Below are 16882 nucleotides of genomic sequence, written 5' to 3' on the forward strand. Positions count from 1 at the left end.
ATGATTCAATAAAATTAAACTATAATTGTGGTAGAGTAATAGGAGAAATTCTTATGATATAATGCACATGACTCATTTCCTGTAACAGCGATACGACCGTCAATGTGCTGCCTATACAAACCACAGTATATGGTATCTGATTGTTATTATGTATTGTGATTTATTTTGAGCTACTTTTACTGTGTTTATCAGTATTGTTAAGTTTTATTACATTTGTTAATTTATTAGATTTTGTAGTGTTTGTTTTCGTTCATATTTGTCTAACATGTCGTCTAAACAAAAAATAAATTCTATGAAGGAAAAATTAGAAAGCCAGTTTATCCTGGGAATTGGGTGTGCTTAAAGGTACTATACTTAGTTAGGTGAAAGAAAAAGATAAATTGCGTTCTTTTATTGATTTGATAGATGAAATAGTCTGACTTGATTACAAAAAGGTCAGACTCAGTGAAGTTAATGTTGTAGATGAGTGTATGTACCTTTGGCTTTTGCAAAAACAGAGTGAAGGAGTGCCGCTATCAGAGCCAATACTTCAAGCTCAGGCACTAAATTTTCATGAAAAAATTAACAATGGAGAAGAATTCAGTGCTTTTAGCGGATGGTTATCACGATGGAAAATCCGTCATGGCATAGGCCAAGTAAGTATCGAAGGAGACTCTCATTCAGCAGATGCGACGGCAGCCGAATATTTTTCACAAACAATATTACAATCAGTTATAGAAGAGAATAACTTCAGTGACAAACAGTTATATAATTGTAATGAAACTGTTTGGTATTATAAACTATTGCCAACAAAAACATTATATGCAAAGTGAGCATCAAATAAGTCTGGTATGAAAATGAACAAAGAAAGCTAACTTTTCTTTTGTGTGCCAATAAGTAAGGAAATCATAAATTGAAGTCATTGCTCATTGGCCAGCCCACATTGCTTCAAACACATTAATACGATTTTATTACCAGTTATTTTTAAAAATAGTAAAAATGCTTGGATGATGTGTAATATTTTTTTAATGTTGGTTTAACAACGAATTTATGCCTTGTGTTAAAAATTACTTACGAGTTCGAAAATTGGAAGAAAAAGCTTTATTACTTCTTCACAATTGTCCTGCTCATCCATATACTGATTTGCTGAAATCTACAGATGGGAAAATAATCGCAATGTTTATATTAGTTATTCAAGCATTTAAAGCTTATTACTGACAAGAGCTACTGACCACTATCGTTAACTCAGAATTACAAGTAACAAAATTTCTTAAAACTGTATCATTAAAAACAGTTGTAAGTGTTGTAAAGCACTGGAACAGCATGGAGTAATGTAAATTCTATTACAATCAAAAATTGTTGGTCGGTATTGTCACAGAGCAATACATAAGATATTGAAACAGGAAATGTTCATATTTTTACTGATGAATACGCATTGGAATTGTCAAATTCAACTGGGCAAGAATTGTCTGTAAGTGATCTCAATGAGTGGGTTCAAGAAGACAATCAAACACCTATTGCCCATTACATGACCGACAAAGAAATTGTAAACTCCGATCTAAACCTAATGATAATTTGTCAGAGGAAGAAGGGGAAGATATTGCAGAGGTTGCTGTTACAGAGAGGTCTATATCCTCAATAAAAGATGTTCTGGAAAATATATAAACAGTGTAATAACATGGAAGGAGCAACAAACTGATAGTGATGATCGTTATTTCTTGTATTTACAAAGTAAATATAGTATAGTAAAATCATATATAATAAAGAAGAAACATACAACCTCGAAACAAAAAATAATAACTTCTTATTTTAAAAAATAATTTATATTCAAAGAAAAAATATAATACCTTCTGCACTTGTTTCTACACATTACACTGTTTCTACTTGTTACACGTTATACTGCATTGGATTTTTCTATTAAACCATTATTGCTTGATTTTTGCCTATTTTTTTTAACTGATCCCCTTTGTGATTTAAAATTTACTTCTTGAAAGTTAATGTAAAGCCTATAATGTGGGTGTCACGTAAGTCCCCTGATAACCGCATTATAGCAGGGTTACACTGCATTTATTTTAACATAGTATGTAGCTAGTAAGATTTAAAAAAATACAAATAAGGTAACTGATGAATCACAAAACATCTCAAGAAACATGTATATGTATATTATATATGTCTTAATTTGATCCTCAATGACATTTCAAACAGATGTTATTCAAAGTCTAACTATGGCAAGGTATATAAAATTAAACCATATACTTCTTGTTCTGTTCAAATACATATACAAATGAGTAACAATTGATAGAAAAGCCAGACAAAAGTACATATAATTATCAAATCTTCAACAACAAATTAACCACTAATTGTCAACCAGATGGTGCAAATGAATTAACAAAATAAAGACGTATTTATAAACTTACCTTACTGACACGTCCACTTTTGCAGCTAATAACAGAAAAATTACCATGACCAACTGCAAAAAGATAAAGAATAAAGAAATATTATGTTATACTGAAACATTAAAAAATAATGGGTGAGCCAATGAAATGGGCAATTCAGAGTAAAAATTACCTTTCTTGACTCACACAAAAAGCTAACAAAAATAAGGAAAAACATATTAGTGGTTAACAAAATTATTTATCATCATAACAGATTTTCCATTTATATGTGCTATGGCACATTATTTTGAAAAATACTTTAATTACTGACTTTTGTATATAAATCTAAGCCAGCACTAACACTGAGTGTTGAGAGCCATGAAAATTCAAAAGAAAAAAAAGGAAAGAAAGTTTTTTTTTTGTAGAACAATACATGAATGAGGGAAATATTTTTAAAAAAAATTAATAATTATTTTCTCAATCAGAGGTTAATAATTATTATTAAATCAATATATTTAAATTAAAAAAAATAAAGTTAAAAAAGGAGATGAAGTCAAATTTTTACCGATTTTCCTTCCTCTTGTAAGATCCAAATATTTCATTAATTAAAATTTTATTTGGCTACAACTCTGAAACCAATGAAAATAAGTACCACTTATGATATATCGTTGAAAAGCTTTCAGTGAGGGCATATTACTACAGTTAAGAAAAAGCCCAAAATCCGATTTTTTTGAATTTTGCAGCTAGATGTTAAAACAGTCCTAAATCCAAAATTTCAACATTCCATAGCTTATCTTTTTAAGTTATGTGAGTACATATGTACGTACATACAAACATCACATCAAAACTAGTCAAAATGGATTCAGGGATGGTCGAAATGGATATTTCCATTGAAATCTGACATTTTTCGTGATCACAATACTTGCTCTATTTCGTATAAGGAAGTAAAAATAAATAAATAAAAAATATATTTATTTACTTACCACTGCTAATTGCAAATTCTTTCCCACTCATTATGTGATGTAATAAATTCTTCATTTCAAATGGTGATAAGTTTAGCAAATGCTCAGATGCTTCCTCACCAGAACATGACAAAGTTCTTGATAATTCAGTAGCCATTACCTTCAACAAAGTTTATATACATTTACTAAAAGAAATATTAAAATGAAAAACAGATATCTAGAAAAACAATGTACATTCAGAAAGAACAATGGACGAAACATGATCTCACAAGTCAGTTAACATTACAAAAAACCTAAAAAGATTCAGACTAAGATTGCTATTAAAGTAGTTTTAATTCACGCAATTTTGAAGTTTATGTCAAAATAATTTCAACGTACAACAACATGAAAAAAGAAATGAATGTTTTTCAGTTTATGTAAATACAAATCTTACAAATTTCACCCAAATATATTTTTAATTTTTGTAAGAGCAGTTATAAATAACTTAGTGCTGAAAACAATAAAGCAGATAATCAGAATTATTGTTTTAATTTTTGAATTTCTGAAATGTTTTAATTTAAAACAGATGGTATTAATTGATAGAAAGCCTATTAATGATTACAATACAGTAATTAAAATAAATAATTTCCTTGCAAGAAATTAAACTACACTGTAGTGTAAAAAATTACACTAAATAGGTTTTCCCACAGTACACTGTGTGGAAAAGCCTATGTCTGAGCCGTTTTTTTTTTTTAATATTTTTCAAAAATATTCTGTTGTGTGTTGATTTACAGCAGAATCAGTTCAGCAGAAGAGTCATTGGTTGAAGGTGATGAAGAGATTTTGTAATTCTGAGATGAAAAGTTAACAGACAAAGAATTCTTATGATTGGACAATGGACAATAAATTTTCTTTTACAAAAGAATGGAAACACCGAAAACAGGAATAGATTGTAAGGAATTTGATTAAAACACCGAATAACTTCTGAAATTATATATTTTTTGAATATAAATTTAATTGAAGAAAATAATACTGATTATGTATAAATACAGGATTTTTTTTTTTTTTTTTTTTTGTCTTCAGTCATTTGACTGGTTTGATGCAGCTCTCCAAGATTCCCTATCTAGTGCTAGTCGTTTCATTTCAGTATACCCTCTACATCCTACATCCCTAACAATTTGTTTTACATATTCCAAACGTGGCCTGCCTACACAATTTTTCCCTTCTACCTGTCCTTCCAAAATTAAAGCGACTATTCCAGGATGCCTTAGTATGTGGCCTATAAGTCTCTCTTCTTTTAACTATATTTTTCCAAATGCTTCTTTCTTCATCTATTTGCCGCAATACCTCCTCATTTGTCACTTTATCCACCCATCTGATTTTTAACATTCTCCTATAGCACCACATTTCAAAAGCTTCTAACCTTTTCTTCTCAGATACTCCGATTGTCCAAGTTTCACTTCCATATAAAGCAACACTCCAAACATACACTTTCAAAAATCTTTTCCTGACATTTAAATTAATTTTTGATGTAAACAACTTATATTTCTTACTGAAGGCTCGTTTAGCTTGTGCTATTCGGCATTTTATATCGCTCCTGCTTCGTCCATCTTTAGTAATTCTACTTCCCAAATAACAAAATTCTTCTACCTCCTTAATCTTTTCTCCTCCTATTTTCACATTCAGTGGTCCATCTTTGTTATTTCTACTACATTTCATTACTTTTGTTTTGTTCTTGTTTATTTTCATGCGATAGTTCTTGCGTAGGACTTCATCTATGCCGTTCATTGTTTCTTCTAAATCCTTTTTATTCTCGGCTAGAATTACTATATCATAAGCAAATCGTAGCATCTTTATCTTTTCACCTTGTACTGTTACTCCGAATCTAAATTGTTCTTTAACATCATTAACTGCTAGTTCCATGTAAAGATTAAAAAGTAACGGAGATAGAGAACATCCTTGTCGGACTCCCTTTCTTATTATGGCTTCTTTCTTATGTTCTTCAATTGCTACTGTTGCTGTTTGGTTCCTGTACATGTTAGCAATTGTTCTTCTATCTCTGTATTTGAACCCTAATTTTTTTAAAATGCTGAACATCTTATTCCAGTCTACGTTATCGAATGCCTTTTCTAGGTCTATAAACGCCAAGTATGTTGGTTTGTTTTTCTTTAATCTTCCTTCTACTATTAATCTGAGGCCTAAAATTACTTCCCTTGTCCCTATACTTTTCCTGAAACCAAATTGGTCTTCTCCTAACACTTCCTCCACTCTCCTCTCAATTCTTCTGTATAGAATTCTAGTTAAGATTTTTGATGCATGACTAGTTAAACTAATTGTTCTGTATTCTTCACATTTATCTGCCCCTGATTTCTTTGGTATCATTACTATAACACTTTTTTTGAAGTCTGACGAAAATTCCCCTTTTTCATAAATATTACATACCAGTTTGTATAATCTATCAATCGCCTCCTCCCCTGCACTGCGCAGTAATTCTACAGGTATTCCGTCTATTCCAGGAGTCTTTCTGCCATTTAAATCTTTTAATGCTCTCTTAAATTCAGATCTCAGTATTGTTTCTCCCATTTCATCCTCCTCAACTTCCTCTTCTTCCTCTATAAAACCATTTTCTAATTCATTTCCTCCGTATAACTCTTCAATATATTCCACCCATCTATCGACTTTACCTTTCGTATTATATATAGGTGTACCATCTTTGTTTAACACATTATTAGATTTTAATTTATGTACCCCAAAATTTTCCTTAACTTTCCTGTATGCTCCGTCTATTTTACCAATGTTCATTTCTCTTTCCACTTCTGAACACTTTTCTTTAATCCACTCTTCTTTCGCCAGTTTGCACTTCCTGTTTATAGCATTTCTTAATTGCCGATAGTTCCTTTTACTTTCTTCATCACTAGCATTCTTATATTTTCTACGTTCATCCATCAGCTGCAATATATCGTCTGAAACCCAAGGTTTTCTACCAGTTCTCTTTATTCTGCCTAAGTTCGCTTCTGCTGATTTAAGAATTTCCTTTTTAACATTCTCCCATTCTTCTTCTACATTTTCTATCTTATCTTTTTTACTCAGACCTCTAGCGATGTCCTCCTCAAAAATCTTCTTACCTCCTCTTCCTCAAGCTTCTCTAAATTCCACCGATTCATCTGACACCTTTTCTTCAGGTTTTTAAACCCCAATCTACATTTCATTATCACCAAATTATGGTCGCTATCAATGTCTGCTCCAGGGTAAGTTTTGCAGTCCACGAGTTGATTTCTAAATCTTTGCTTAACCATGATATAATCTATCTGATACCTTGCAGTATCGCCTGGCTTTTTCCAAGTGTATATTCTTCTATTATGATTTTTAAATTGGGTGTTGGCAATTACTAACTTATACTTCGTGCAAAACTCTATAAGTCGGTCCCCTCTTTCACATTTTCTACTGTTAAAAATTCAGTCACTGCGCGCTGTTTTAACCATGTTGACATGTTGGCCGTACTTGACTCCATTTTAACTGCTACTAAAAATAAACCAGCAAACGAATTTCAACGCACTATTGCAGATTTGTAGAGAGGGATTTTAGCTATAATGTGCTGCCATGCTCAACTTGATAGTACTTTTTGTCTCCGTGTAGCATGCTAACATGCAAAATTTATCAGCTGAAACTCGTATTATGAAAAAAAAACAATGGTCTGTTTGACTTTGAAATAGTAAAAAACTGTTCTTAGATCTGTATCCCCAATAACGTTTGAGAAAAGTCTATTAGCTGAAAAAATAGCTGGTTACATTTTTTTTTAGATTTGACTTAAAAACAGTTCTGATAAACTGCCAGTTAACAAATAAAACTTTGTAAATTTTTTTGTAGAGAACTTTTTTTGAACAAATTTACTTTAGTTAAAATCAAAACTTGGGAGAAATTTTTATGACTGGAAATAACAATGAAGAAAAAGATCAAAATAATAAATATTCAAGTTAGTAAAAATTTAATTTATTACCTTGAAGATATTGAGCAAAATAAAACAAAGTGAAATAAAGCTTCTAATAAACATTCAAAATTTCTATCATTAAAATCAATGCACTTTTAACATGTTTTCTGAAGATGTTATGCTTTCTTTTTCTTTCTTTGTTATTGATGAGTCAGAGGATCCCCATTTACAGGTGAAGTGTCAGCCCAACACTTCATGCTGGTTGTCTGAAAACATCATCCATGTTTCTTTCTTTACAGCGGCAGCAGTATTTAAAAAAGTTGAGGAGTAAGTTCATCTTGCATATTAACAACTTCATATTCTGGCTTCCATATTAATTTAATGGAGAAAGATCTGGAGATCTTGGGGCATATATATGATAAACAGAATGTTGAGATCTGTTGTGTGGAAAATATGTATTTTCATAAACGTGTGTCTATTTGTTTTGACAGTGGGGCATTTTCCAGTATTTATAAAACTTCTAAATAACTTTGCCCTATAAAATGATGTGCTAATATTAAAGGACAAAGTGAACCACCATACTGACCAAAAATCTGCACTCAAAATGTGTATCTACATTAGTTTTTGAATTCTTTTCTGTTGTTAATACATCATGTATAAAAGTACCATTATAAACAGTAGCTGTGAAAGTTTGCAGTAATTCACATTAATCGATTCATAAAACTGCAATCTTGCAATACTATATCCTGGCTGAATGTGCTGCACTTTGGTATATGAGATGAGTACAACCCATGAAATTGTGTTTGGCATAAAAATGTTTTTGGAATATTAAATTGCCTAATAATTAATGTTTAATTAATATCTTCAACTCTTTATATCTTGAGATGAAATATTAGACTCAAAAAATAAATTGCTAAAAATCCTACTAAATATTTTATAGTCTGGAAAACAACAATACATGTAGTAAAATCCATACATGTAAACCATATCTGTGTACTTGTCATGAGTGAATAATTGCGGCATTGTTAAAAAAGAATTTTAGTTTTTATAAACAGAAATTGAATTAAAATTTTTAATTCCCGTCACATGGCTAAAACCGCATTCCGGGAAAGTCCTACAACTGTGGGTTATTTCTGATGTACGACTTACACATACAACTTAATTAAAAATATTTATAGTTTTATTTAAATAAAACTATAAAATGATTCTAACTAACTACAGCATGTGCACACACTATATTTAATTTGCGCAGGTGCGGTTACTAGTGGGGATGGTCGGGTAATCAAGTTCGAGACCCAGCCAACTTTAAATATTATTCATTTATTTATTCTACCACTCAACTGTGAAGTCACAACATAACAGTAGTTTAGAGCATTTTTTGCAAAAAAAACCTTTTTTTGCAAATATTTGTTTGTTTCACCTTAATTAGGTGATACCTGTGACCACTTTGCTCTATAGTCTCACCCCCTTGACCTGTAATCTGACCTATTTATAATTTTCTCAGAATCAGATTCTCTGCAACAAAATCATGTCTTTTTTAACTTGAGTTTATTTAGTTTTATGTAACAATTCTACAAAAAGATTAGAGAAACAGACCAATCTGTAATAATTCTCAATTAGTAAAATTTTAGTACTGCAGATTTGTAAAGTAAATGTGGTAGGTAATACTCATACTAAGATAAAAAAACTGTTGTGGGCACCACATGACGTACACCTGATAAATTACATATACACATTTTCTATATGGTGTTTAAATTATATCAAATTTTTTTGTAGTGTCCATATCAGCATTTTATATTAGTTTATATATTAATTTTGCTCAAATAGTTATGTGGTGTAAGTGAGAATGTGTTGGATCCGTAACCATGCACACATCGGTTCGATGTGTGTGTTTTTAGTAAAAACTTCTTTTTTTAAAATTTAAATATATTGATTTATTAATAATTATTAACCTCTGTAAACATTTTTGAATTAAAATGAAAAGTACATAAAATTTTATTTCACTAATAAATTCTGATTTTTTTCATATTTTTTTTTTTGTATTATTATTATTATTATTTAATTATTATTTACTGCAAATATATTTTTGTAATTAGAGGATAATTATTAATAATTCAATATATTTAAGTTAAAAAAAATAAAATTAAAAATATATGTATATGAAGTCTGATTTGGTGTCTTCTCTTTGTAAGATCCAAATATATCATTAATTATAGTTTTATTTGGATATAACTCTGAAACCAATGAAAATAAGTACCACTTATGATATATTGTTATAATCGGCTTATAACTGCAGTTAAGAAATAGTCCAAAATACAGATATTTTGGATTTTGGGCTTTTTTGGACACTTTTGGTTCAGTCGATTGCAATCAAAAGGGGAGATGCGCAACATGTTACAACAGTCCTAAATCCAAAATTTTAACATCCTACGGCTGCTTGTTTTTGAGTTGTCACGTTGTAACTAGTCAAAATGGACTCAGGGATGGTCAAAATGATACTTCCATTGAACTGAAAACCTAATTTTTCGCAACCACAATTCTTCCTTTACTTCGTACAAGGAAGCAAAAACAGCCAGGCTACATTGACTAATAAGATAACGACAAACCCAGCATTAAAAACTGGATTAAAATTCTCTTGGAATTTCAAAAATTTGCTGGTGTAGGTGGTAGGTATAACACCTTATGACTAAGTTAATCATTATTCATAAAATATATACAAAAGTTTTGTATGGATCAAAATAATCTGTCTAGAAAAGTTTAAATGATAAACATATAAACCAACTCATACATCAAATGTAATAAAATAAATTGCCTACAACAAAATTATATTTTCTTTGTACTCGCTACTTGATGTCTGCACTTTCTATTTTAGTAAAAACTTATCGTTATTTCTTTTTATTAATTAATTAATATCTTAGAAAAGAGATTACTAACCCAATGTTCAATACATACACGTACAGTAAAATCATGAAATAATACATACTTTACCTACATTTACAAAATCTGGTCTGGATGCCGGTTATTAAGCAAAACTAATAATAAATATCAGAAAGAAAAGAACTGAAATTAACTAAAGAGATTCAACTATAATAATTCAGTTTTCCAGCTACTGATGGGTCTGGGTGTGAGAGTATAGACAAATGCAATTACCGCTACCGGTTTGCCAGGCCTGATGTAGTTGCAGTGTAAGTGTAAATATACCAGTAAACATAAGTTTGGAACAAATTCAGGTTGACCACTTCTGAGACATGTGATTAATTGATGCCCAACCACCAAATAACACTGGTATCCACAGTCTAGTATTCAAATCCATATAAAAATATGTGTGTTTACAATCACACCTTTTTTTTAATTCTAAAACCAAATTTCTTGACAACAAGCCATAACTGCCCATTTTGTTAATAGTAAGTTAATAACTGCATATTCAGCGTTAGATTTATCAGAGAAGTTTTTAAAATAAGAAACATCTTTATTGAAGCTAAATTAATAAATGAACAATTACTAATAAACTACTAATAAACCAAAACATTGTTACAAAAAAAATAATACTTAATGTTAAAATATTTTATATTAATTTGTAAGTAAAATTATACTATAAAATAGTTCAAATCTGTAATAATAAAAGTTAACTGTACCTGAATAATTAGACCAACACGAAGTCTTAACATTTCTAAAAATAACTGCGGTTCTGTCCTTATAAACATGGCAAGATAAACTAAAAGTTCCTGTGAAAAACAAAATTATTTTTACATGAAAAATAATATATCTCAAAAGCCACTATGACTTGAATAATAAATTATACTTCAAAATGCAAGTAAAAATTTTTCTATTTAAATTAATTAATTAAAAAATTATAATCTATTTAATCAGTTAATCTAATAGTAAAAACAATTCTTTTACAAAGAATAAATAAAATTAATAAATTTTTTGAAACTTATAATAAATTCTAGAACTTGTACTATGAAAATAAAACACTGATATTGCAAAAACCAGATTAAATCTTATTGGACAATAAGACATTAATTAAAATTACTGTTAGGACTTTGTAATAAAAAAAAAACAACAAGATAAAGTAGTTCTTCTTATAGCACTCCTTTGATATGTAACGATTTTTTTTTACTTTTATACTGGCACTATATTTGAAAGTATAATAAAGGTTACAGTTTTTAAAACATTACAGGATGTAGTTTTAGTTAATCTAGAAAAAATATCCAGAAGTTTTTTGCCTCAACTCCAGTTCTCATTAACCCATTCAATTGGAAGTCAATAGGGGTTCTATTTCCAATAGAGTTACGTCACTCTACAAAGTTTCATCAAAATCAGTTAAAAATTATGCACAGTAGAACAAAAAAAAAATCAGAAAATGTACCCAAAAACCCTGTTTTTTGGCTCTACGTGTGATTCCTATGAACTGATTTACTAAAAAATCAATAGGGTTCAATTCCGAATAAGTTTACATCTCCCCAAGAAATTTTCATCAAAATCATTTAAAATTTTGATCTGGTAGAGCAGACAAAAATATCTTATATTTTTGTCTGAATCCCCTTATAAAATCTAATTGGGCACAGTAGTAATTCCTACAAATTCTTTGGAAATCTGCTAAAAAAAATAATATTTCTTGAATTATTAAGTATTTAAGTTTGTCGGTTAGGATATTAAAACTTCATCAAAAAAATATTTTTAGAGGCATAAAATTAAATATTTAATTTGGTATATAACATAGTTAATACTACCTATGACACCATAAATAAAAATGTTACATGCTTCACCAGTGCTACATAGGTTTTGTATAGAACTGTTGATAAGCATCAAACCAGTCTTATTTCTTAAAATAAGAAAATAAAAGTAAATGTAAAAAAAATTGTGCCCAGTATGGTTACAAATAATGAGTGACAGCAGTAATAAACAATTACCTGTGTTAACATGGCTGTACTCTCATCATCACCATATGCCTGATGTATTAATTGCCTCAATTCACTTTCAGGTAAAGGTGCTGTGATTGTGTGTTCATTAGTTGGTGGCATTCCAACAGTTACCTAAATAAGATATTAACAGATAAAAAATAATAATATAAAAAAGTAATTTATTTAGGAAGGTAATTTTTATCTTTAAATTAGATTATTCTAATAACAGGGGTAGTTCACATAATGTTACTGGCGCTTTTTGAGCTCATTCAATTAACAAAAATAATGAAATAAAGTTCATATAAACGTGGGTTTGAAAACGCTTTGTTAACAAGTTGCAGCTAGCAAAAGATTTTATCCTGGTTCCTAGGCAAAGAGTGAAATAAAACCATAATGAAATTCTAGGAATCCAAATTAAGGGAGTAAATATGATGGTTTTTTTTGTTTTTGACCTGAAAAATTGAATAAAACAGGTTTTCCAGAACCACATCTCCATTAGTTTTCAAAATTTCCTACATAAAAACAAATAGTTTGTCGTCCAAACACAGTTTTTATGTTTATAATACAAAAAAAATTGTTAAATGGCTAATAAATGTGTAGAATTTATTATCAAAACTTGTAGAGAATTTTTTTCTGAGAAAACTAATGTAAAATAAACCAATAAAAAGTTCAAGAAATTTGATTTTTTTCCTAACAATTAACATATAAGAAAAGAACAAAGGGTTTAGACATACAAAACACATTGGCTTTCCTACAAAGTGCAATGATATAAAAAATAGTGTTATATTAAAGATAAAAATAAAATTAAAAAAATTAATAAAATTAAAAAAAACCAGTACTAATGTTATTCAGACAATAAAGTTTATGTGTCTTTCTTGAATTAATTATCAAATTGAAAATTTGAGAAACTTTGATTTTGTAAGTTGGTAACACAAAAATCAGCTGGCCAATAATTTTTATTGTGTCATCAGTGCATAGTCTGCTTTACTGCTGTGAATTGTTGTCAGTACAGTGTCGTTTAATTAAATGTATGTGTGTTTGTTTTAGTTGGTGTCATACTACGGCAATGCCTTTGTTGTTTACAACTGAGGAATATGTCGACAGGTTATTTTATCTTGGAGGGGTGTAATGGAAATGTAACTGCTGCTGCAGAATATCAAAGATGTTTTCCTAATTGCAGAGTTCCAAATCCTAAATGTGGAACATTCCATATGACATGAGAAAATGGCTACACTCAAAAACCATAGGAAACCATCAAGTTTACCCCATAAACTTAATTAATTTTGATTCTTTGAATTTCAGTATGGTTTTATTTCACTCTTTGCCCAGGAATCAGGGCAAAATATTTCACTAGCCGTAACTTGCTAATAGAGCGCTTCTGGATCCATGTTTAGAGGAACTTGCTTCATTACTTTCATTAGCAGAATGAGCTCAGAAAACACAGGTAACACAATATGAATCACCCTATTTACATGCTCGTCACTATCACAATGTGACTCTTCTAGGATAAACTGAAAACTAGTCAATATGGAACTAATTTAGAAAAATTATTCAAGTATTTTAAAATTTGTAATAATTCTGATGATAAAAAACAGAATAAAATATAATTCTCATTTTGGTCATATTTTATTTCATTTTAGTATATAAACTATACTAGAAAAAAGAACTAACAGTATATGTTGTTTACATTCCTGGAATTAAAAAACAAGAAATTTTGATATGTAGAATGTGAAATAAAGAAAAGGTACTTTAATGATACAAAGAACAAGACCATATATAAAAGATTTTGACAAAAACAAACGTAAGAAATTGTCAAAAAATATTTTACACACAATAATGTGTAAACAGACATAACAGTAATGCACGATATCCCATAACAACACTAAGCACATTAGCTTGTAGTATTATTATGAATTCAAACATATTTTATGTGTACTATTAGAAGATGGAAGAAATGGTAGTTAAATTTTTACACTGTTGCCAGGAACTGAACCTATACCAGATTACCTAGAAGCCTAGAAGTATATAAATCACTATATTTTGCCAGCCAGTTATTGAAATATCTTTTGAGAAGAAGATTGATGGAACTAATCAACTTATGTAATCAGCAATACCATCCAATAATATTACATCTAAAAAACTTAGATGCAGAGAAGACAGAGAGAGGAGTGGTTATGGGAGTTTCAGCATTGCTAAGTAAAAGAGAGCTACCCAGGATCAGGTCACTGAGGCCAGCGTTTGGGAATATCCAGAATGCCACATTAAATTTTTCTTACAGGCTGGGAAAGAGATTTTTAGAGAAGACACATACCAGGATTGGTTGGTTTATGAGTCAAGTTTTGCCACAATATAGGGATGATTGATGTTTTAAGTGTGTGGTCGTAAAGTAGTCCAATGCTCTGGACCTGATTGGTCCAAACTGGTTATCAATTGTGCTCAGATGGGACACAAGAGGATAGAATATTACTAAAATTACCAAATGAAATAAATGAATGGTCTACTGCCAAATGTGTACTGTGTGGTAAGGAGGGCCACAGAGCGAGTAGCAAGTCCTGCAGATGCAAGATTTCCCAATAATGAAAAGAGTGATCCAACTAAACTGAAATGTAGGTAGGGCTACACACAATGTGGTCCAGGAGATGGCATTGAGATTACAAATAGATTTTGCTTTAGTTAGTGAGCCCAAAGAAAGGATTTCATATGAATCTGATCTGCTTAGAGAAGTCTGCAGTGATGTAGCAATTATTAATGATATTAAAAGAACACCAATGACTGGAAGTGGTACTTTACATGGATGAAGGTACCAGGGCTGGCAATTTATAGTGTGTATGTGTCATTGAATATTTACAATGGAAAATAGGTAGAGATAATGAAAGAGATATACTGGATGTAAGGAAGAAATCATTAAGTATAGGATTGGGGAGTGACTTTACATGTCAAGAGCAGATCCTGGGGCAATGGAGTCACATATAGTAAAGGAACTCTGTTGGAGCCTGCATTGAGTGGACTGGACCTGATGTGCATAAATAGTGCTCCGTTCCAACTTATGCTTTATTTTTTTATTTCTGTTTAGCCTCCGAAACCACTGTAATGTATTATTTCAGAGGGAGATATGTATGAGTGCAAATGAAGTGTATTCTTGTACAGTCTCAGGTTGACCATTCCTGAGATGTGTGGTTAATTGAAACTCAACCACCAAAGAACATTGGTATCCCCAATCTAGTATTGAAATCCATATGAAAGTGCCTTTAATAGGATTAAAACCTTAGAACCCTAGACTTTGAAATCAGCTGATTTGTGATGAGTTCACCACTAGACCAACCCGGTGAGTTCAGTTCCAACTTATACTACGAGCCTTTATAGTTCCTACAGAAATTTAGCAATTTATAATAGTTTACAGATATGTCTGAAAAGTGCAACACATCCTATTTCAATGTTTTTAATTAGGTTTTTCTTTCTGTTATTATTTTATTAGATAGGATAGCCTGATATCAATAAACTATTTACTGTTCACCTTGGTTTGCACGTTGATGGGAACAAGCTACTACTGCTAAGGCATAGTAGTTCCATACTTTCTGTCCTGTACTGCCTGCAACATTGTTAAGTTAATAAACATTTATTTATATTCACACAGACTTAAGTAAGGGAAGGTGATAATGATAACCTTTTCACTACTCATTATAAAATTGACTTTTTTTGCGAGTTCCTACATTACTAAGTGAAACAGACATTTCTATTCAGATATTATCAAACTATCTAGGATTTCAGCTACAGTAAAGCCTATATTTTAACATTAAAACATTTGCAAGAAAATAATTTTAAACTGTTCATTAATGGAAAAATACAAAAGACAATTGATTTGTACTTTGCTGTTAAGTAAGTAGTTATATTATTGTTATTTTCTTAACAAATTACATCAGTTATTCAAATTAATAAATGCAAATGAAAGTACGTAACATTTTCTGTTGGTTATTCCACTGAAATTCCAGTAATTCCAGTAACCTGACAAATTCCGGTAATCCAACACCAGGGCTAATTGACATGTGTCAGATTATTGAGAGCCTACTGTAATTGTCTTAATGAGAGGTAATGGTTGTGAAGATGGATCTTTTGTAAAACTAAACAATCTGTTGAATGAAAATTGTCCTACATCAAAATCAACAATTTCAAGAATGGTTAGATATTTTTAAGAGTGACATTGTTAAAAATTGCCCTCATTCAGATAAACCAAACTTTGTGGTAACTGGTGACATGGTTATTCATGTTCTCAATGATTTTAATACTTCAAACAAAAAAACTGCTCAAGAAATTAACAATTATAACAGCTCAACACACAAAGTTCTTAAAATTCATCCGTATAAAATTAACTATACGCTAAGAATCAAAGGACAGTTTTAACTGATAAATTAAAAAATACTAAGATCAAATAATCAGAATTGAAAAAAATTTAACTTCAGTAAACTAGACTTTCAAACTTTTCAAATAATGTAAACTTACTTGTTTCTGACGAACCAGTAGATCAGTGACAGCTTTAGCCAAATCTTCTACTCTCTTTCCCAACATACCAGCAGTATGTCTTACTAAACCCCATAATTTCTGTTGACAAGCTTTCTCATACAACATCTTCAAGAGATCTTTAACTGAAACTGATCTTCCATTCTCAACAATACCTATAAATCAAAAAGAAATTTATCATAAACTAATACGTTTATTAATTTAAAAAAAAATATTTGTTTGTTTACAATCTCATCACAT

At 30.2% G+C, this 16882-nt stretch overlaps 1 protein-coding gene across 5 annotated transcripts in view; it reads right to left on the minus strand.

The window, feature by feature from the left end:
• Window positions 1-16882, minus strand: part of LOC142318865 (putative phosphorylase b kinase regulatory subunit alpha) — a 149233-nt gene that overhangs the window by 15807 nt on the left and 116544 nt on the right. For all 5 annotated transcript variants that reach the window (XM_075355439.1, XM_075355436.1, XM_075355435.1 and 2 more), the window contains 5 exons: window positions 16625-16797; window positions 12137-12259; window positions 10859-10948; window positions 3338-3476; window positions 2397-2449 (listed from right to left, as the gene is read on the minus strand). In XM_075355439.1, the coding sequence (XP_075211554.1) occupies window positions 2397-2449; window positions 3338-3476; window positions 10859-10948; window positions 12137-12259; window positions 16625-16797 (578 nt within the window). The remainder of the gene's footprint in view (window positions 1-2396; window positions 2450-3337; window positions 3477-10858; window positions 10949-12136; window positions 12260-16624; window positions 16798-16882) is intronic.

Source organism: Lycorma delicatula, chromosome 2 (genome assembly GCF_047948215.1).
Source record: "Lycorma delicatula isolate Av1 chromosome 2, ASM4794821v1, whole genome shotgun sequence".
Classification (NCBI taxonomy): domain Eukaryota; kingdom Metazoa; phylum Arthropoda; class Insecta; order Hemiptera; family Fulgoridae; genus Lycorma; species Lycorma delicatula.